General features: G+C 42.2%; 1 protein-coding gene across 1 annotated transcript in view; it reads left to right on the top strand.

Annotated features, from left to right (window-relative positions):
* Nucleotides 1-20,031, top strand: part of LOC145410155 (uncharacterized) — a 32,086-nt gene extending 12,055 nt beyond the window's left edge. Inside the window, exons 2-4 of the mRNA XM_080280352.1 lie at nt 13,532-13,770; nt 15,711-15,952; nt 19,733-20,031. Coding sequence (XP_080136478.1) covers nt 13,532-13,770; nt 15,711-15,952; nt 19,733-19,913 — 662 coding nt within the window. The 3' untranslated portion in view covers nt 19,914-20,031. The remainder of the gene's footprint in view (nt 1-13,531; nt 13,771-15,710; nt 15,953-19,732) is intronic.
* The last annotated feature ends 3,257 nt before the right edge of the window (nt 20,032-23,288 follow it).

Here is a 23,288-nt window from a genome sequence, read left to right as displayed (position 1 = left end):
ACAGCCCAGTCAACTTTATCAATGTCTACCCTGCATCATTTATTCATTTCCTACTCCCAGTGTCACCCCTACACCCACGCCCAAACCGGCAGACTGAGGAATCCATGTAACATTAAGATACCGCCTGCTGAGTTGCTAGTTAAGCGCTATTTATGGTCCACCCAGTATAATAGCCACCCTTGATCGTGTTGCATAATTTACTGGTTTATCTTGCAACCTCCAGACAGTCTTACTCAACTTCGGGTCGGCCTCTGGTGTGCAAGGGGTTGATGAAGGCTAATTTCTAACTCCACCAGTTCGAAAGTCTATCCCAAGCTGAGTAAAATCGTCCGGAGACAGCAAGAATATAATACAGAAGACGTCACCGTACTGAAGAGGTTAAGGAAACAGTGTGACGAAAGCGAAGAAGAAACAGAATATTGAAGAAAGCCTTTAAAATGGAGGTAAAAGAAGGTAAAGAGAGTATTGGAAGATAAGAAAGATGGGAAAAAAGAAAAGGGAACTGGGCAGCGGAGGGAGAGAGTGAGGGAGGGGGAAAGGAGGGAGGAAGAGGGAAGAGAAAGGGATGAAGGAAAGAGAAGAGAAAAATAGGGGAGAGGATGACGAAGGTTAAGGAAGAAAAAGAAAGACAACAGAGAGGGGGGTGAGGGATAAAGGATGAGGAGGAGAGAAAACAGGCAGAGAAAAGAGTACATTGTGAGGGATAAGGAAGGAGGAGGAGGACGAGGAGGGGGTGTAAAGAGAGGTAAAGAAAAGAGAACATCAGGAGAGGAAGGGATGGAGGAAAAGAGAGAGGGGAGGAAGAGGGAAAAGAAGGGAGAGAAAGAGGGCAAGGAAGGGGGGAAGAAGAGGAGAAAAGGAGAGAGGGACGATCAATCATTTCCTGTGGCACCCTCGGGGATGCATAGGGCCTCGATGAACTCACACCACCACATCCTATCTTGTGCTAACTCCTCAAGATCTCCCCAACACTCATCTCCAGCTTCCCGTCTCATTGTCCTCACCCACGTCTCTTTTGGCCTTCCTCTACCTCTCCTACCAGGTGCCACCCACCCTGGTGTACCTCGTACTATTCCCTGTCTCCTATACACATGTCCTAGCCACTTCCATCGTGAGAATCTAACATATTCATCGATCGGCTGCACTCCCGTTATTTCTCTAATTCTACTATTTGGTATCCTTTCCCACCACTTAACTCCTAATATTCTTCTAAGTGCTTTATTTTCAAACACCAAGAATTTATTTTCCATAGTCACTGTGCTGTTCCAAGACTCGTGTCCATAAATTAAGATACTCCTAACCATTACCTTATAAAGTTTGATTTTTGTATGCGCAGAGAAATTGTTATTATTCCAAATATTTTTAAGCATTCCCATTGCCTGATTAGCCTTCTTTAACCTTTCCTCGAATTCAAGGTTCAAAGAACCATCCTTGGCTAAATAAGTACCTAAATATTTAAACCTATCAACTTGCTTTACAACCATACCTCCAATTACACATTCCTGCGCATTTTCCATATTCATATTGAATATTTCAGTTTTTCCACAATTAATAACCAAACCCACCTTGCGACCTTCACTCACCAAACAGTCCAACACTCTCTGCATCTCTTCTGGCCCATCACAAATCAAAACTATATCATCTGCATAATCTAAATCCAAAAGTTTCCTGTTCTCTCCCCAAAGTATACCTGCACCGGTTTCTGTTCCAACACGTTTCATAATGTAATCAATGACCAATATAAATAGTAAAGGCGATAGAACACCACCTTCAATTACTCCGGACTTAACTTCAAACGAACCACTCAGACAACCATCAACCATCACTTTACAAAATGTGTCCTCATGCATGTTCATAATGACCCTCACAAACTCCTCTGGTATTCCATAATGTCTCATGATCTTCCCCATAGACTCTCTCGAAACACTATCAAAAGCCTTTTCAAAATCAACAAAACAAAGACTTAACGGTACTCTCATTTCATTAACTTGCTGCATCAAATGCCTAACTATAAAGATCTGATCATTGCAACCACGTCCCTTTCTAAAACCAGCCTGTTCATCCCTCAGAATACCCTCAACCACCGGCTCCAACCTATTTAACAACACTCTACTGAAAACTTTCAAAGCTATCGGTGACAAAGAGATTCCCCTCCAATTACCACATTCACTCAGGTCTCCCTTCTTCGGAACTTTAACAATTACACCATTCTTCCAAACTGATGGTAGTAACCCCGTCACCCATATCTTATTGAATAGCTTGGTCAAGATCATTATTAATCTATCCCCCTCCACTTTAAACATTTCCGGAAATAAACCATCCTCCCCTGGTGCCTTATTATTCTTTAACTGTTTTACTGCTTTCTCCACTTCTGCAAGCCTCAACTCTCCTGTTTCTATATTTAAATCTTCCTGAGCAGACGGTATATCCTCTTCTGGTGGTATTGGTCTATTAAGAACTGTCTCAAAATGCTCTTTCCATCTATTTTTAATATCTCCATCTTTGGTCAATAAATTTCCTTCCCTGTCTCTAATTGGTATTTCCTTGCGTTTACCTGCATTACCACTCAGTTCTCTAATCGATTCATATGCTATTCTTTGACTCTGTCCATCATTTTTGTTTATTAGGATTTCAGTCTCTGCAACCTTTTCATCCACACATCTTCTTTTATCTCTCCTAGCTAACCTTCTTACTTCTGAATTCAAACTCCAGTACGCAGCTCTTGCTAATTCAATCTCTCGTTCATCAACGCATTGCATCTCACTCCTCAATTTAGCCTCACCTCTCTTTTTTATCATATCCCACGTTTCCTCTGATATCCATTTCTTTCTCCTGAATCTATGTCTCCTTCCAATCGTACATTCAGCAGTCTCATGCAAAACTTTGTTCACATCCTCCCACATCTCATCTACACTTCTCTCCCCCTCTTCCAACGTTTCCAACACCAAAAACCTATTTCTGCATTCTAATCTGAATTCCTCCTTTTCTTCTCCTTCCCTTCTAAGCTTAACAATATCGTATCTACCAACACCAGATTTTTCCTTCTTCTGATTTTTAAGTTTAAACCTTACTTTTGCAATGCTGAGTTGATGGTCACTACCAATATCCGCTCCCCGTTTAACATGAACATCTAGCAGAGAACTTCTATGCCTTCTACTGATAGCGATGTGATCAATCTGATTTTTATATTTTCCACACGGCGACACCCAAGTTGTCTTGTGTATATTGCAATGCTGAAAGAGTGTGCCCCCGATGACTAAGTCATTTGCTAGACAGAAGCTTCCAAACCTCACTCCGTTTTCACTCATCCTACTACCAACTCCCATCTTACCCATACATGCCTCAAATCCCTCATTTGAACAGCCCATTACTGCATTAAAGTCTCCAACGCAGATCAAAACATCATGTCTAGGTACCCTTCCTACTCCTTCTTGCAACTTTTCATAAAATGTGTCTTTCCTTTCATCGAGTGCATCATTAGTAGGTGCATAACACACAAACAGACTGATGTTGCCATGATTTGATTTAAACCGTGCGTATAGCAATCGCTCATCTATAGGATCCCACTCACATAAAGCCTTATTTGCTTTACAACCCAGCAACAATCCTACTCCCTGATAATGCATTCCGTCCTGTCGACCAGATATCAATAAACGTATACCATCCTCCAAATCCAACTTATCGACTCCAGTTAATCTAGTTTCTGTCAGAGCACAAATATCAAGTCCGTAATTTTGAAAAACCTTCACTAACTCATCGATTTTACCGTCATGATTTAGCGTTCTCACATTCCAGTGAGAACGCTAAATCATGACGGTAAAATCGATGAGTTAGTGAAGGTTTTTCAAAATTACGGACTTGATATTTGTGCTTTGAGGGGGACGAAGAGTGATAAAATGGGGGAAGGAGGAGGGAAAATGACAAGAACAAGGAACAGGAGAAGGAAAAAGAGGGAATGGGGAGAAAGGGAGGAAAAAGGATAAGGAAGGAGGAAAACTGAAAAGGGAGAAGGATAAGCGAAAGGGAGGAAGCGGGGAAAGAGGGACACGATTTAAAAAAACAAAAAAAGGGAAACAAACACAAGGGATGCAAATCGAAATAACCCAAGGAATAAAAACTCAAAAAAAAATAAAGTTAAAATTCTTGAATGAGGATGAGCAAGATGACGTCACAGAGGACACAATATGGAAAAACGGGACACACACACACACACACACACACACACACACACACACACACACACACACACACACAAAATACAGACGAAAAACGCTTGACGGGAGAAAGACATTAATTCTCTCCTGGTAGGGACAACTCGTGTTCTATTCAAGCTGACGCCAGACGATTTTCTTGAGACTATTTTCTTCCCATAAGCGTGAGTCCTAACCCCCTGAAGTTCAAGAGATTTCGAGCATTTTTTTTCCCCTAATATCAAAACGATTTCTTTCAGCTGATTTCTTGAAGGCTACTTGGAGGACTTAGAACTAGCCGTAATTAACCCTTTCAGTGCCAGGGGTGTGTCTTAAGATGAAATAAAATCGTCTGGTAGTAGCCAGACAAACATAAAAAAAAAGGTCATTGTCTCGAAGGGGCTAAGGAATGTAAGAGAGAGAGTGCAAGTTATCAATTTAATCTCTGCTGATCGAGGACGCACTTTTTTTTCGTTCTTGCTACTTTCAGACGATTTTATTCAGGTACGGGATGATGGGTAAATTCCAGGGGGTTTGTTGAAGGTAGTACCTAACCCCCTTGATAAGTCTCTCTCTCTCTCTCTCTCTCTCTCTCTCTCTCTCTCGTGACCAGAGAAGATCGCTTGGAGGGGAACAAGAATGAGAGAGAGAGAGAGAGAGAGAGAATCACGTTTAACTCCTACAACAGGTCACCAAACTGAAGGGGTTATATAGGCCTATCTTGTACTTTATTCTGGCCACCTCCAGACGATTTTACTCTGCTTTAGAAAGAACTCTCGTGATGAGGGAGTTAATGACGACTATATCTAACCTCCCCAAACACAAGTCTTGTCCAGGCTGAATAAAATCGTCTTGTGATATAAACACGTCAGTACTTGAGTGATTCTATTTACGCCATAAGATGATTTTGTTCAGCTGAGGGACATCTTATTAGACAGGGGGTTGAATGCTGTCTTTACTGAGTCTTTTGCTGCTCTGGGTTTTTTAAGTGTTGAATTTTTGGTCGCTTTCTTAGTGACACTGGATATTCCCTAACACTTCCTCCTCAGCGACTGATTCTGCAAACTTCAACACAGTATCATCTGGCAGTGATACTTCCTAACCTCTTCCTCGGTGTTTTATTCTGCACACTACAACACAACATCCTCTGGTACTGATATTTCCTAGCACCTCTTCCTTTCTCTGGCCTGTCTCTTTTTAGGAACTACAAAACAGAGGAGGGGGTCCCTAGTCCCCTCACCCCGCCCCTTTTAGTCGCCTTTTACGACACGCAGGGAATACGGTGGCAGTATTCTTCCTAACACAACCTGGCCGCAGAGTAGTAGTACCACCCCATAGTGCGGCCAGGTTGTGTCCCCCCCGCCACAGGGGCTAAGATGCGAATGAATGTGTTTGAATGGATGAGTAAATGGAGAGTGAGTCGTCCTGTCTCGGCTACCTCCCTTTCCTTGGGGGAAGCAGCCTAGGTATATAGATAGATAGATAGACCTCTTCCTTAGCGATTTACATCACACAGCAACTATTCTCTTGTATGTTAACGATGCAAACCATGTTGATATTAAAACAACATAAATAGCGTACATGAGAATGTCAAGGTGCAATATGCATGTTAAATCGCTGACGAATCGGCGTTAAGAAGACTCCAAAAGCCACCTTGAAAAAAGATCCTTGCGCCTTAAATTCAGGTGACGCAATTTTTACTGTATCTCCACTGCCCCAGACGATTTCATTCAACTGAGACCTCTCGTACTGAAGAGGTTTATTGGTTAAGGCTACATCTACTGCCTCCAGTACGACAAATCCATTCATAGCCGAATAAAATCGTCAGGAGAGAAAACAATGTCTCGGGGTCCAGTTGATCAATTCCTCCAATCGGCCTACGAATTTTGCATTTTATTCCATTTGGTACTACTTATATTATTTACGAAACTTCCTGTGTCACTTGACCCATTAATAATACATAGGCACTTCCACTGACAGCGTTAAATACTTTCTGTGATAGTTATAACGTTTGTACTCTAACTTGGCCTAAATCTGCCATCATTCCTCCTTCAATGCTCAGCTGTAACAAAAGATTATCACTAAAATACATTACTGGTCATGAAGTACTATGGACAAGATGTATATGCATTGTTTTATCTGTCACTGAGCTACGTGAAATAATTGCAAAAGGGCGAAAATCCGGGCCAAGTTAGTGTAAAAGAACCGTAGTAGGCGGAGTCAGGCTAACATACCTGGGCGGTGATTGAGGCAACTACCTGAGTCGGTGATAGTTTACCTGGTCTTTAAATGGGTCGAACAAGTAGAGAGATTGGTATTAGGTCGAAGGTCGAGTAGTTACATTACCAATTCCTCTTTACTATAACCCTACGAATCCCTGTCAGTTTTGAACACCTGTCACACTGCGGAACATTATCTATCACACTACATATCACTCTAATTTCGCCCGTTAAGCAGCGTTATGATACGATGCGACCTTCTTCCCGGAACGTTCAGCCTGAAAGTGTGGCTCGCTTCCAAGAACACAATACGCATGGAAATGAACGCGTGGAGTCTGCAGTTAACTCGGTTACGACGTGTTCCCACTTTGTTGCATTGAACTGATTCTAGCTAAGTTTAGCCTAGGGTTGCCTTGGAGGAGTTTTTATGGATGTGTGGTGTGGCGTGGCTTGAAGGACTCTGTGTGTGTGTGTGTGTGTGTGTGTGTGTGTGTGTGTGTGTGTGTGTGTGTGTGTGTGTGTGTGTGTGTGTGTGTGTGTGTGTGTGTGTGTGTGTGTGTGTGTGTGTGTGTGTGTGTGTGTGTGTGTGTGTGTGTGTGTGTGTGTGTGAGCCTTTTAGTTACACATCACCGACAGACTATTATAATACACTAAACAAAATGTGACGGCCGAACAGAAACGTATTTACCTTTTTATTTTTCTTTCCAACACTTGATTAAACGAAAGAAAACTTCGGTGAAACAATTTAACCCCTTCATTCCCTGGACATCCTTAGCAGTATATTCTCGCTATCTCCAGACGATTTTATTCAGTTCGGGTGAGGCGCAATAACAACTACTACTACAACTACTACCACTACTACTACTACTACTACTACTACTAGTCCTTCAGTTCAGGTATAGCCTTCATCAACCCCTTCACTACTAGGATGTCTCTTAATCAGAACAAAATCGTCTGGCAGTGGTAAGAATAATTAAAAATCACGACCTCGGGCTGACAAGGTTAATAAATAATCTGATCAGTCAGGTACAGAGAGAGAGAGAGAGAGAGAGAGAGAGAGAGAGAGAGAGAGATCCCTACCACATACACACACAAGGGTCCCTCGTGATCTGAAAAATATCGTCTGGCGGAAGAGAAGAAAATAAAAAGATGTAAAAAAAAAAAAAAAAGGGAGGGGAGGGGGTTAAGATAGCGCATGAGGGTGGGTTGGTTGGAGAGAGGAGAGGCAGACCAAGATTACGGTGGAAGGAGGAGGAAGATGTACACCAGGAGGAAGTGGAGAGGTAGACCAAGAATGAGGCAGAAAGTGAAGGAGAGGTAGACCAGAAGAGGACATGAAGAGGTATACCAGAAAAGGACATGGAGAGGTCGACCAAGAATAGGGTAGAAAGAGAAGGAGAGGTAGACCAAGAATAAGGCAGAAAGTGAAGGGGAAGGTAGGCCAGAAAAGGACATGGAGAAGTAGACCAAGAACAGGGTAGAATGAGAAGGAGAGGTAGACCAGAAAAGGAGACAGAGAGCTAAACCAACAACAAGGCGGAAAGAGATGAAGGTAGGCCAGGTGACAAGAAGATGCAGACCAGGAATAAGATGGAAAAAAGAAGGTGGAGAGGGAGACCATGGACAAGGTACAATAACAAGGAAAGGTAGATCAGGAGTAAATTGAGAGGTATAGGAGGTACACGCAACGAAAAGGTGGACGGAGAAGGAGAGGTAGACCATGCACGAGGTGGAAGGAGGAGAGGTAAACCAAGAACAAGGTGGAAGGAGGAGAAGTAAACCAAGAATAATGTGGAAGAAGGAGAGGTAAATTATGCATGAGGTGAAAGAAGGAGAGGTAAATTATGCATGAGGTGAAAGAAGGAGAGGTAAACCAAGAATGAAGTGGAAAGAGGAGAGGTAAACCAGGTGGAAGAAGGAGAGGTAAACCATGTAGGAGGAGGAAGAAGGAGAGGTAAACCAAGAACGACCTGGAGGGAGAAGGACAAGTGGGCCAAGAATGAGGTGGAGGGCGAGGTGGAGGGCAAGGAAGGCCAGTGTACAGCTGTGGACATAAATACTGATCCACTTCCTAACGATAAATAACGAAAAAGTGAACAATGACTTATGAAACCCTGAGTTGTAATATGTTTGGCCCAATTAAATTTTCAGAAAACTACCGTATGTAAAATTGTCATAAATGTTCGACGAAAATGCGGATCTATAGTAGTCATATGGTATACATGAGATAAGGCGGTGCGTAATAGTAGGGTCGTTACTGAGTAGGTACAAAAATGTCTGAGACTCTTTAGGACAGAATAAGAAAGACTTCCTCTGGTTCAAGGAGTTAAAAAAAATAAATCAAAAAATAGAAGACATCTCTCTCTCTCTCTCTCTCTCTCTCTCTCTCTCTCTCTCTCTCTCTCACACACACACACACACACACACACACACACAGACACACACACACACACACACACGTGGCAGTGCTTGTTGTCTACTATGCAAGACTATTGACCCCGGTGCAGTCGATGTGTTTCAAAAATACATGGATGGGGTTGCGGTGGGCAGGGAGGCGCTAGTTTAGTTCCAGCACAAACACACATAAGCATACATTCTCTCTCTCTCTCTCTCTCTCTCTCTCTCTCTCTCTCTCTCTCTCTTATTATATATACCCGTCTTCGCCTTTTCTGGATCAAATACCTCAAACCAGCTCGATCTGTAAAACCAACGAACCAACGAACAATCAACAAAAATAAAGACAACGAAAACCAACAAAAACCTATCAGTCTAAAACAAGGGCAAAGACCACACAAATTATGCTCCCTTCGCTTTAATCTGGCCTAAATTTACTACATCTTTACTCTAAATGCTGAGCTGTAGCAATGGATTAACACTAGAATATTGTGCTGGTTATGATGAAGCCTGGAGGGGGTGTAGAGCAGAAGTATTAATGTTATACTGTCACTGAGCTACGTGAATTATGTTACAATAGAACGAAAATCTCCATCAAGTTAAGGTAAACGAACGAGAGCACAAAAGTACGACCTAGCACAAAAATGGGAAACACACACACACACACACACACACACACACACACACACACACACAAAGATATGCCCCATCCAGTGGAGTTCAATTTGGTAGGAATAGTTTGTTGCTGTCATAGTCGATTAAGTCGCACCCAGCTGAGTCTAAACTGGTAAGGAAAAATGGCTGTTGTAATTGAGAGGAATAGTCTGTTGTTGTTATGGTCGATTAAGTCGCATCCAGTTGAGTCCAAATTGGTAGGTATAATTGGTTTTTGTTATAGTCGATAATAACCTGCTTTAGGACAAATCAACAAAAAGCATGAACCTAAACCAATACACCATTCTAATCCCTATAACAAAAAGATGATCACAAACAGCAACACAAAAATCTGAACAACCACGAAATTTAAGACCACAAAAACAGTTGTCATAAGAAAGGTCACTTCCGGGTCATGAGGAGGCGGGGACATGAAACAAGAGACACTGCCACCCCCCCTCCACCCTCCCACTACTCCCTCTTCCCCTCTCCCCATCCTCATCTCTATCCTCCTCCCTTCCTTCCCCCCCAGACCCCCTTTCCCCACTCCCTCTTCCCTCCTCTTCCAATACCTCAATCCCCACCACCTTCCTCCTCCTCCTCCTCCCACTCCTTCCTCGTCCCCCCTTCTCCTACCTTCATCCCCTCCCCATCTCCACTGTACAAGCCTGGGGAGGATGGGGGGGGGGAGGTGATGCATTGGTTAGCATATCTAGATCGCTAACTAGAATGACCCGGGTTCGATTCTTGAGCCTTCCAAAGATTCGCTCCCGAAGAGAACACAGGAAACATTTCGATCAATTTATTATGACACCAAGGGAAGCTGTCTGGTCATCTACCCTTATATGTACTGGATTACGGTAGCCTGGATTCTGCCCCATATACTTCAAAGGGGCTAATTTCCTTTATTATTTATTTATCCATTTATTTTTCCTTGGGGTGGTTCAAAATTTCACGCAAGAGACGTTCACATGCTGAGACCAATTTTTTTGTTTTTTTTGTAGTGAAATATTTTGCACTTATCAATGAGGACATCTCTTCTTATCCTTCCTAGCTCCAGACGAGATAAAGAAACAAATCTCTTCGTAAGGGGATTAATAAACACGAAACTTGACCTCTAATTTCGTAAAGCCCTTCCTTGGCCGAATGAAAGAAAATTAAAGCCTCGTGCTGAAGGGGTTGTGAGGTAATTGTTCATGGCACGAAGGCTGCTGCAAGAAACGTTTGATCTTTCTTTGCATGGTGGCTTAACATGAAAAAACACACACGAATAAACGTGCACACACACACACACACACACACACAAACACACAGCCATACTCCACTAGATATAGCGCAGTCACGCACCTCGCAATCTAAACAACACACACACACACACACACACACACACACACACACACACACACACACACACACAGCCATACTCCACTAGAAACAGCTGCAGTCACGCACCTCGCAGTCTAAACGATGCACACACACACACACACACACACACTTTCTGTGGAGTATAAATTCCATCAAATTACAAGGGAGCCAGAAATAGTTCCTGAATAAATTAGAAGACCAAGAGTTCCTGAACGTTCATTTTAGCTTCATATTTACAAATGATGAAAATTATCTTTTTTATCTTCTTATTAACCTGTATTTATTTATCTGTCTATCTATCTATCTATCTATCTATCATCATCATCATCATCATCATCATCACCACCACCACCACCACCATCACCACCACCAAAGTTAACCCCTTCACAACTACGAACTATACTATGATAATAACACAGCACGCTAGCATCAAGAACAAAAAAAAAATTCAAGTCCTATTCCCCTTTCACTCTAACCTGAGCTAAATTTGCCTTCTCTCCATGTTAAATGCTGAGTTATAACAGTAGATTAACGCTAGAATATGATACACAAGTAATGCTATGGAAAGGATGTACAGCTGCAATATTTTCTTTTTCTGCCACTGGGCTACATGAAACAAACGACAAAAAGACGAAAATCTGGGGCAAGTTAAAGCTAGTATGATAATTCCTGAATATCTATCAAATATTTCTCGTTTCTTTTCCATTCACTACCCTAAAAATAACTGATGAAATAAGTATAGAAAGATAATGTTTATATGTTATCATCACAATAAATACCTCCATATGTACAGCCTAACTTTTTTTTAACCACAACAATTCACGAGAAATGAGGAAGTTATGGAGCGATCTGGTTTTGATATGGACATGCTGGAGAAGTGTCAGGAAAAGTAGCCTGGGATGGTCTGAGAATATGGCGAGAAGGGGGAATGAGACGTCAGTGAAATCGAGAATGAGACCTAGAAGGGCAGGGATATGGAGGATGAGGTGGAGGGATGGAGTGGTGTATTAATGATGGTGGTGTGTGGAGGAGAGAGAGAGAGAGAGAGAGAGAGAGAGAGAGAGAGAGAGAGAGAGAGAGTCAAGTTCATTATCTTACCCTTTCAGCCCCAGGATTTTTTTTTTTTTTTTTTGTTACTTTTCTTGTTGCTTATACATGATTTTATTCAGGTCAGGAGAGACTTTTCGAAATGGCGGGGGGACTGATATAGTATTCATACATCCCTTCAGAAAATTAGGTCCAACTTAAATAAAAACGTACGGTACCTGCTAGTCTCGAGTCTGAAGGAGGTTAACAATGACTCTGTGTGTGTGTGTGTGTGTGTGTGTGTGTGTGTGTGTGTGTGTGTGTGTGTGTGTGTGTGTGTGTGTGTGTGTGTGTGTGTGTGTAATATACTGTAAATCCCATCTTTGCTTTTCTATTCCTTATAAAACTGAACTCTCATCGTAATAATGAAAGGTCTTTAAACAGCAATCCTAATTATCCAGAGTTACAGGAATCTAAAATTGGTCTATACATAACTGGCTATCAATAGGGTGTGTGTGTGTGTGTGTGTGTGTGTGTGTGTGTGTGTGTGTGTGTGTGTGTGTGTGTGTGTGTGTGTGTGTGTGTGTGTGTGTGTGTGTGTGTAATAACAATAATGGAATGGTGCAATATTAATACCGAGATGAGTTACACACCGATCAACAGCTTAGGGTGCGACACAAACAGTGGCATGACATATATTGCTATAATGATCTGTGCTACGGTACCAATAACGAGGTGTGACTATACCACTAACGGGATGCTTTGCAATATCAGTAACAGGACCCGTTTGCAGTACTAATGACATATACTCTTGCAACATTCGAAAGTTCTATTGCAGTGCTATTGATGAGTTGTAATATTTACTTTACCATATTGTGTCATCTGTTATTAATGTTTTCCCTAAGCTGGTAGTCGACGATTTTTTTTTTTTTAATACACAAGTATGAGACTTTCCTGATGATAATTTTGTCTCTGTTAACAAAGGTGAACCCTATTTGCATCTGTGTTTGTATGCCCGCCAGTGCACAGAAAAACAACTTACAATATTATTCATTTGTGGGGGTAGTCTTGTTAAAGTACGATTGGAGTTTATTGAATTTGGTGAGTATATTAAAACAGAAGGAAAGTCATCATTTTAATAAGAAAGATTAATTTCAACTCGACGTTAGAAATATGTAGACAGTTTTCATGGATCTGTTAATGCGTCTACCTGAAACACCCTACGTGAACTGCTCAGCAAGGTATACACAGGTGCTCCACTGAATGCCCTTCTTATTAGTTTATCCTGACAACCACCACCGGAATTGGTTTATCAGTGGAAATACCCTTCGGATTTAAGGTATCAAGAACGGGATGTGATGAAGAGATAAGAAAAGGTAATTTTGTAGGTCTAAAAATAATTCAATTGCAGTACTATTGACATGAACTTAACCTTGAAAGGGTCGATGTCGGGCCAAGACTACTCTATCATCTCAACCAAAACTATTTCCAAGCGGGGGTATAATCCTTTCATCAACAGGCTGTTTTGGAATTAATAACAATGTGTGGTGATACAGGCTGCGCTACATCGACAGGCCTGTGTTATGAAGCAGTACTAATACCAGATTATGTTCCTGACGAGGCTGTTGTGTGCACTAACAAATACCACGTTACACTGCTAATACTACGTTGTGTTATCGGCAGAGCTGTGTTGTGTTCCGGATATCTGGACGGCAGAGGGTAGTGTGGTGAGAGGGTCAACGCTGGTCAAACAGGAGCGACCCACGCCCACACCCACGCCCACGCCCACCCCAGGCCACACCCCCACGCCCACCCCCACCCCCACCACCCTCACCCCCGCCACCACGCCCACAACGCCGCTCCTCACCACGCCCAGCCTCTCATCAATCCTCGCACCCATACAGCAAGTGCCCCTCGATTTGGTACGTAGATGTAGGCCCTATGTATGTATGTATGTATGTAGCCTATGTATTATGTATGTGTATGTATGTGTATGTATGTATGTACCGGTAGTAAATGTATGTATATATATGTATGTAATAATGCGTCATTATCATACCCTCATCATCATCATCATCGCCGTCTCATCCAACTTCACAAACATACAGTAAATGTTCCTCGACTTGGTATGGATAATAATATACTATATGTCTAATAATAATAATAATAAAATAATAATAATAATAATAATAATAATAATAATAATAATAATAAATAATAATAATAATGCCAATCTTAATCACCATCATTATTTCACTCTTAGGAAACCAACAAAGAAACTAATTCAAACTTAAGATGGAGAGGCTAAAATTAACATCAGGACAATAAGTTTAAAAGAATGGAAAAAAAAAAATCTAGGTAGACTATTTTAAAACAATGCAATTACAGGGATTGGATTTTCACCACTAATGCCCTTTTCTACAGGAGTTATTTTTGTACTGCGTGGGTCACTTTAAAAAAAAATCAATAGAATTATCCATTTTCTGTTTCCTTCTTGCTATCTCCTGACGATATTATTTAGATCGGGGCCTCCTTTGGTTTTAGGAAGATCTCTCGTAGTGAAGAGGTTTACCAGTGGACCGCATGAACTTTGCCTCTCTCTCTCTCTCTCTCTCTCTCTCTCTCTCTCTCTCTCAATACATAAACCCCCATTCACTCTCCCACAAACCATTTCCCCCTCCACCCAGGCCACCACAGACCCGTCCTATTTTCTGTGACAATAATTTTTCCCTCTCCTTCTTCACCTTTTTCTCACCTTTATTGGACGACAGACTAACGACCCTTCCTCCCACCACACGCCATCCTCCCTCATGCACCGTACACTCGGGCACAAAATTTCGGCAATATATTTCACCTCTTCTAACTATTTGCTCCCTTCTGATGGCTAATATTCCAAGGCTGAGAGAGGCTTGGTATGTTTCTCTGCCCAAAGATGTTCTCTCAAATTGGATGCGTGATGGAAAAACCTAACGAAATGCCCTAAACATGAAGCAGATGCAGTGGAAAAGAGGGAAGATGTTTGTCCTTGATTTCAGTACCCAACCTTGTTCCCCCACCTTCCCCTTGGTCTACCTATTCATCTTCTTCCAGCAATGTTATATATCAACTGCAACTTCATCACACACTTTCTTTTCTTGGACACACTAAACACCCTTCCTTCCAAGACACGTCAAGGTCCCTCCAGTAGGCTCCCAGTCATTATCCATGAATGCTTCTGGGGTTTCGAACTAATATAATCCGGATTCCAGCCTATCTATCCTGTTTTTTTTTTTTTTTTATTATTATTTTTTTTTTTTTATTGAGGCGAAGATGCACTTGACAGGTTGGCGATAACTGGCTGAATGCAACATGTCCGAATAACATTTCCTAGCCCAAATTTCCCCCTCAGTCATAATTTTATGTCGTTATTTTATAATGCTAACAAGGAAAGAGATTATGAGGTAATGCTACAATCACCCAATCATCACCAACTTGTTACGTGCATCTTCGCCTCGATAAAAAAAACTGAGTACCGTATAGGTGCTTTGCTCAGTTTAGCTACGTCTCTTTAGTATCTGGCAAGGTTCTGAGCTTTACCTCCCGATCTTGTCCTGTTTTCTCCTAGTCTACCCCTCTTTCCCCTTCCAACAATTTGCATATTATTCAGTCTATTGCCCGAAGCTGTAGACACACGGGTGGATATAGCAAAACAGACTTAACCTAATTGGCCCTATGCCCCCCCCCAGGTCGTGTCATGAAGCCAACTCAACCCAACCAAACATAAACATAACCCCACATAACCCCTAGTCTCACCATCATAGGGAATCTCCACCGTACCCATAATGTCCATTAACTTTCACTAACCCAGTACATCTCTCGACAGGTGATAGACTCGTGTGAAGGCGCCAACAACGACCTGGAGCAGAACGTGACCCTGGATTACGTACTGAACAGCAACGGCACGGCCACCTGCAAGCTGTGTGGCGAGCTGCTGCCCTCCCGCAACCACTGGTATCGCCACAAGTACAAGACCCACGCCACCGCACTGTACCGCTGCGACGACTGCGGGGTGGTGTACAAGAGCAAGAAGGGATACGAGACCCACATGGAGGTTAAACATGCTAAGTGAGTGATAGGCACCGTTTATTAGGGCCGTATTCTACTTAGTACTGGAAGCTTCGTGGTACCTATTTCTGTGCGATTTAGTACTGAGACAACTGTGGGGTGATACAAGAGCTGTAAGGGATACGAGACTCACATCATCACATGAAAATTAAATATGCTACGCGAGTTTTATGTACCGCAGACTCGATTCAGGGCCGCTTTCTAGGTAGCAATGGAAGCTTCGCAACACCTCTTCCTGGGCCATTTATTCTGAAGTCTACACCTCAATTTCAACTTCTTTCCATCAAATGCAAACTATGCCGATTTTAAAACTATATAGCAAACAACAAAATGACCAGGGGTAAGGTAACATGAAAAACAGATCGCCATGGAAAACGTGCCAAGATGCCACAACGCCTCCCAAAATACAATACGGCCCTTGGTTGGGGTAAAGGCAACTACAGCAAATTAAAAATGGTAACAGTCAATCCTTATCAATTATAATAAAGTGATAGCAGTACCAAATAATAAATAATAATAATAATAATAATAATAATAATAATACATAGAGGCCCCCCCAATGGGAGGAATCACACCAGCCGCGAGCTGATACATATCTAGCGCGGCTAGGAATATGACTCTGACCTTGGCCTACTTTCACCAATTTCGAACTCGTAGGAGATTTTCATCCCTACTACACACCTGTAAAATTTTGTGAAGATATCTTGAGCGGCTGCGAAGTCATTGTGGTAACAGACACACATACCTCGACCTATTATCACCAATTTCGAACTCGTGATCCACTTTTTTTTCCTACGACACAGCTGTTAAAGTTTGTGTTGATATCTTGAGCGATTGCGAAGTTGTGCTAACACACACACACACACACACACACACACACACACACACACACATACACACACACAACTGAAAACAATACCAGCTTCGCTATCGCGGCTGGTAATTATTAGGCAAAATGGACAGAGAGACGAGACGCGACCAAACTACGTATTTACCTGCCTCTATGACCTCTGGCTTCTGCCATCCTCTCTGTTTGAGAGAGAGAGAGAGAGAGAGAGAGAGAGAGAGAGAGACGAAATAAGTTACTATAACCCAAAATACATAAACCAAGTCACACACACACACACACACACACACATATATATATATATATATATATATATATATATATATATATATATATATATATATATATATATATATAAACCATGAACCAAACGACGAATGTATATGACCCCTCCAACCTGACCTTTGACCTCGGCCATCCTTCCTACTGACCCATTGACGACTCATGACCCTCCGACATTCAACCCCACCTCCGTTTTATACATCCGATCTGGTGACCTTTTCTATTCTTTACATTCCCTCCCTACCTCCCTCCCTCGCACTCCGTCTCTCACTTCCGCCTCACTCTCTCTCTCTCTCTCTCTCTCTCACACACACACACACACACACACACACACACACACACACACACACACACAACGCCACAATCACACCCTCTGTTATAAGCTCTCAATCCGCTTCCAAAATCCCCTTACGCTATTGGGGGCTAAATATATATATATATATATATATATATATATATATATATATATATATATATATTTATATATATATATATATATATATAATACCCGTTATTCAAAGACCCACTAGAATGAAAAAAAAAAAAAAGAGAAAGACTATCTAGGTGTACAATCAAGGCAAATTCTCGGGTTACCTAGGAGATTGCTCAAGATTTCACGCTAGTCTGTATGTTTTCATCTGACGGAACTGGGCAATTTCTTCACCTCCTCGGCTCGGGAAGCTCACTAGCATCTCTTCCTTAGCGATTTTTTTTTTTTTTTTTTTTTTGGGGGGGGATATGGCTCCTTCGTATCCATTTGTACGTTACGGTATTTATGCAGAGTATGAGGACGTCAGAAGGATCTATATAACAGTCATGATCGTATGGTTTACTAAGCTAAACAAATCGCTTTGGAAAAGGTGTTAGGGGAGTTCCTTAACCAACATATGAAATTAAATCGTGGCTACATGAAGTTCGATCAGTTTTAGGTAGGAATGGGTCTCCTTGGTTACTAGTCAAACTGAACCTCCAACATGACTGTACTGGGCCATCAACGGAACTTGAAGAGGTTAGGAATGCTATAACTGGCGCATTTCAAAATCCCCTATTGATATCAGAGTCATGTAAAAATCCTCAGTGACAGTGGGATTAATTAGGATTTTTTCTATATTTCTGTAATTGTCTGACTTATGGTTTAGTCTTCTACCGGAAGTGTAAATAGAGGAGCTTCCGGTAAACAGTCGGAGTTAAAAATTTGCCTAATGTTTCACCTCTTCTGATTTCCAACTTGTATCTATCTATCTATCTATTGCCAGACGCCTCAATCCCGTTCGGGGTGGCCACAAACAAATCGCCTCCACGTCGCCCTGTCCCCCGCCATTTCACTGCTCCGCTCCCAACTCACACACCCCTCTCTCATATACCTCTCCACCCCATCCCTCCATCTCATCCTCGGCCTCCCCCTCCCTCTTCCCCACTCCGCTTGTATGACGGCTAATATTCACAGACTGAGAGGCGTGGTATGTTTCTCTGTTAACTGTCACAAAATTTCGCCTATATATTTCCCTGATTTTTTTTTTTTTTTTTTCAACTTCCTCTGCGGGATAATTTTTATATGATACGAGAAGCTTAGTAAATTTCTAAACCCACATACTATGTTTTTCGATAAGATGCGTCAGGGAGGGAAGTAACGTCCATGCATTAAGTGTAAAGTAGACGAAGTGTGAAGAAGTGTGAAGTGGGCGGAGTGCAACAGTAGAGGAACTTTTCAATCTAACTGTGCCTGAATTAACTCTCCTTCATTCCACTAACTCCCCATAACTCTTCATTAGCCTCGTCATTAACTCTCTTGCTGAATAAACATCCTTTCTTGTTTTTGCTTACGTAACTCTCCACCACCCAATGACCTTCCCCAGTTCCCTCACCCACTACTCAAAATACTCTACATCCATAAGCTCTCAGATGAAACTACAAATGATACACACTTCTCTCTGACTCTTCACTATCCACTACCCTTTCCTAGGCCCACAATAAACTCAATTGCCTTCCCTCTGACTTATCACTCTCCTTCCCAAATTTCCCCTCATCTGCCTCCTAACTCTTCGTGACTCGCCATCAGTCATGAACTCTCCCGCTAAATAATCCTCTACTGTTTTTCTTTTGTTGGTTAAGGCCTGTATTCTCGTCTTATGAAAGCTCCCTAACAACCTTTCCTTGGAGATTTATTTTGCTCACTACGCCTTACTGTAATCCTCTGTGTTGCGTAAATTCTTCTAATATCGCCTCACATACATAACGTGCAAATGCGATATTAACCAGCAATATCTAAGAATGAATCGCTAAGGAAGAGGTGTTCGGGAGTCTCCTTAACCAACAATAATGCGGGTCTATGTCTCCACCACTAACTCTCCGTTATCCCCACGTATTCATTAACTCTCCCTCACTCTCCCCAACCGAAGTCACAAACTCTCCCTGACTTTCTTCACCGGTAGACACAAACTCTCCCGAACTCTCCTCCTCACACGTAAACACTCTCTCTCCCTGATTCTCCTCCTCAAATGTAGACACTAACTCTCCCTAACTCTACTCACACGTAGTCACTAAGTCTCCTTAACTCTACTCACACAGTCACTAACTCTTCCTAACTCTACTCACACGTAGTCACTAACTCTCCCTAACCGAAGTCACTAACTCTCCCTAACTCTCCTCAGGGTGAAGCCTACGTGCGGGGAGAGGCCGAGGAAGAGGGACTGGCAGAGCGTCAACAAGAGTATGGAGGAGGCCAAGAGGCAGCAAGAGGAGGCCATGGTGAGTGCCATTATCGCCAGGGTGAAGCTGGAGTGTGCCATGGAGGGTGAGGATTGCTCCAGAAGAGGGTACCAGAAGCACTGAGGAAGTGGAAAGGGAGGAAAGAGTGAGCAGGAGAGGCATGAAGAGGAAATACAAGAGAAAAAGATGCTACAAGAGGAAATACAAGTGAAAAGAGAGAGACTACAAGAGGAAATACAAGACAAAAATACACTACAAGAGGAAATACAAGACAATATGGAGAGACTACAAGAGGAATTACAAGTGAAAAAGGAGAGACTACAACTACAAGAGGAATTACAAGTGAAAAAGGAGAGACTACAACTACAAGAGGAATTACAAGTGAAAAAGGAGAGACTACAAGAGGATACAAAGGACAAAAAGGAGAGACCAGAAGAAATGCAAGCGGATGGGAAAATTCACGAGGAGGAGAACAAAGGAAAGATCGGAAAACCAAGAACTGGAAAGGAAATAGAGAGCAAGTTAGGTAGGGATGGTTGTTCCAGAGAGGGTCATCACGAAAGGAAAATGTGGGAAGAGACAAGGAAGGAAGAATGGAAATTGAGAGAGGATGACAAGACTGAAGCGATGGAATGGAGACAAGAGGAACGAAAGGAACAGAGGCAAAGAGAAGACAGGAAGGAAGAGAGGAAATGGGCAGACGAAGACAGGAAGGAAAAGGAAATATGGATAAAAGAGGAAAGGAGAGAGAAGATGAAATGGAGAGAAGACAACACGCTAGAGGGGAGGAAACTGAGTGAAGATGACAGGAAGGATGAGAGGCAGAGGAGAGAGAAGGAGAGGAGGGAATGGAGGAAGTGGAGAGATGAGGAAAGGAGAGAAGAGAGGCAAAGGGTTGAGGCTAGAAGGCAGCACGAGGACGCCATGGTGAGCTGTATCATTGCAAGAGTAAAGTTGGAGTTGGCTATGGAAGGCGAAAGTTGCTCAAGAAAGGGTTACCAAAAGCACTAATGGCAAGAAAAGACAGGAAAGAAAGCGAGAGTAAGGAGGAAGAAGGGAAGGGTGACAGAGAAAATGGAAAGGTGAGGACTTAAAGCCAGAAAGGACAGGAAAGCGAGAGAATGAAGGGAAGAGAAGAGAAGAAAGAAAATGCCAGAAGGTCTGGAGGCAAGAAAATGATAGGAACGAAAGCGAGGGAGAGGGAGGGTACGAGAAGAGAAAGAAACTGTGACAGAGAGAAAGGACAAGATGAGGACTGAAGGCTAGAAATTACAGGAAAGAGAGAGAGAGAAAGGCGGGAAGACAAGAGAATGGAAGAGAAACACAGAGAGAAAGGAAAAGATGAGGACTGAATGCAGGAAAAGACAGGAAAGAACGCGAGAGAAAGGAGGGAAGAGAAGAGAAAGGATAAGAGACAAAGAAAAGGAAAAGATGACTGAACGCAAAAGACAGGAAAGAGAGCAAGACGAAGGAGGGAAGAGAAGAGGAGAAAGGAAGAGAGACAGAGAGAGGGAAAGATGACTGAACGCAAGACAGGAGAGAGAGCGAAAGGAGGGAAGAGGAAGTAAGAGATAGAGAGAAAAGAAAAGATGAGGAAAAATAGAAGAAACGGAAGGACAGAGGGAAGGAGGGAAAAGATGTAATGAAGAGTCAGATGGAAGACTTTAAAAACTGGAAGAGGACAAGAAGAAGTAGAGAAGGGAAAGGAGGAGGAAGACAAAAGAAGAAAACTGGACAAATAATGGCGAGGATGCACAAAAGGCAAAGTGTATAATCAGAAATGAAAATCAGATGAAGACAGGAAATGTAAGAGACAAGAGAAGAGAAAGGGAAGAAACGAAGAGGGAGAGCAAGGTGTAACAGGAGGAAGGAAAGAACAAAGGAAAGCAAAGGAAGAGGAAGAAAGAGAAGGAAAGACGGGATGGAAGAGGAAGGAGAGGAAATGACGAAGGCGAGGAAAAGAAGAAAGAGAGGAAAGGAAGAGGAAGGAAAGGAAAAGAAAGGAAAGAAAGAGGCAGAAGATACGAAAAAAAGAGAGGAGGAACGGAAGAGGAAGTTAGAGAGGAGACGAAAAACAAGAGGAAGAAAGAGAAGAGAGGACTAAGGAAAAGGAACATGGAAGGTAAAGAATTGGGAAAAAGACGAGGAAAAGAAAGTGAAGGCAGCGGAATATGTGAACAAGGAAAAGAATAAGGAGAAAATATGGTTACAAAATTAGCAATAAAATGAATGATTCAACTAACAAGCGGAAGAAGACACATCAAGCAGAGGAAAGGAAGTCCACGAACGAGATGAAGAAAATAATGGAATGATAACTGACGGATAATGACAAAAATAAAAGGATATTGAAGGATAATGAAAGGATATCGAAAGGAAAATGGAAAAAGTCATGGAAGGATAACTGAAGTAAAGTGAAGGAATAATATGAGTATAACGGAAGGATAAGTACTGGATGATGAAAGGAAAATAAAGGAAAATGGATGGAATGAACAAATGAACGAATCATGTGGAAAAGGACATGAAGGGAAAGGGTAATGACAAAAGGATTAGAATGGTCTAAGGAAGAAAAAAAAAAGGGGGGGGGGAGCAACACCAGAAAAGGCAGAAGAGGTGGAGGAACTTCGAGATATTAACAAGAATTACATAGGCAAAAAGGACGAAAGAGAGAGAGAGAAAAAAAAGGAAGATTGGAAGGCATGAGATAAGGAGGAAGAAGTACTGACACAAGGGAGTAGGAAGATGCAAGGAGAAAAAGGAAAAAAAAAATGGATGAAGAAGAGGGAGCAAAAGAGGAAAAAGACGAGATACGAGAAGGGACGAGGAGGAGGAAGAAAGCAAGAGATGTTAGGAGATAAGTACAGAAAAAGACAGATCCATGAAGGAAAGAAAAGGTATCCATGTGTAAGAACAGGTGTCGAATTTAGAGCGGGGAAAACAAGACGAAAATTTAAAAAAGCCTCTTGAAGATATACTCCGTTCACTTTAACCTGGCCTGAAATTGCAATCTCTCCATCTTATATACTGTCCTAAAGCTGCCATCTCTCCAGCATGAATTCCAAACAGCTGCAGAATGTAGTGACCCCATGAAAGACCTATCCCCCGTTCACATCAACCTGACACAAAAATACTTTCTCCACCATGAATACTGAGAGAGAGAGAGAGAGAGAGAGCGAGAGAGAGAGAGAGAGAGAGAGAGAGAGAGAGAGAGAGAGAGAGAGAGAGAGAGAGAGAGAGAGAGAGAGAGAGAGAGAGAGAGAGAGAGAGTGAGAGTGAGAGACAGAGTCCTGTGGAGAGAATGTAGGATCGTAATGATCGTCCTATCCTGCCACTGAGCTACGGGAAATACACTGCAATACGACGAAAATTTGGGCCAAGTTAAGATGGACGAACTTCATGTAAAATACGCCCAAGAACTGACACCAAATCACCTGTTAAAGCTGAAATGTGGAGGTGAAAAAGAATTATACTCCTTTCACCTTAACCTGGCTCCACATTTTC

Source organism: Coenobita brevimanus, chromosome 84 (assembly GCF_032717465.1).
Source record: "Coenobita brevimanus isolate Jiangsu-jjx chromosome 84, ASM3271746v2, whole genome shotgun sequence".
In the NCBI taxonomy this organism is placed as follows: domain Eukaryota; kingdom Metazoa; phylum Arthropoda; class Malacostraca; order Decapoda; family Coenobitidae; genus Coenobita; species Coenobita brevimanus.
This window is presented reverse-complemented; position numbering and strand designations above follow the sequence as displayed.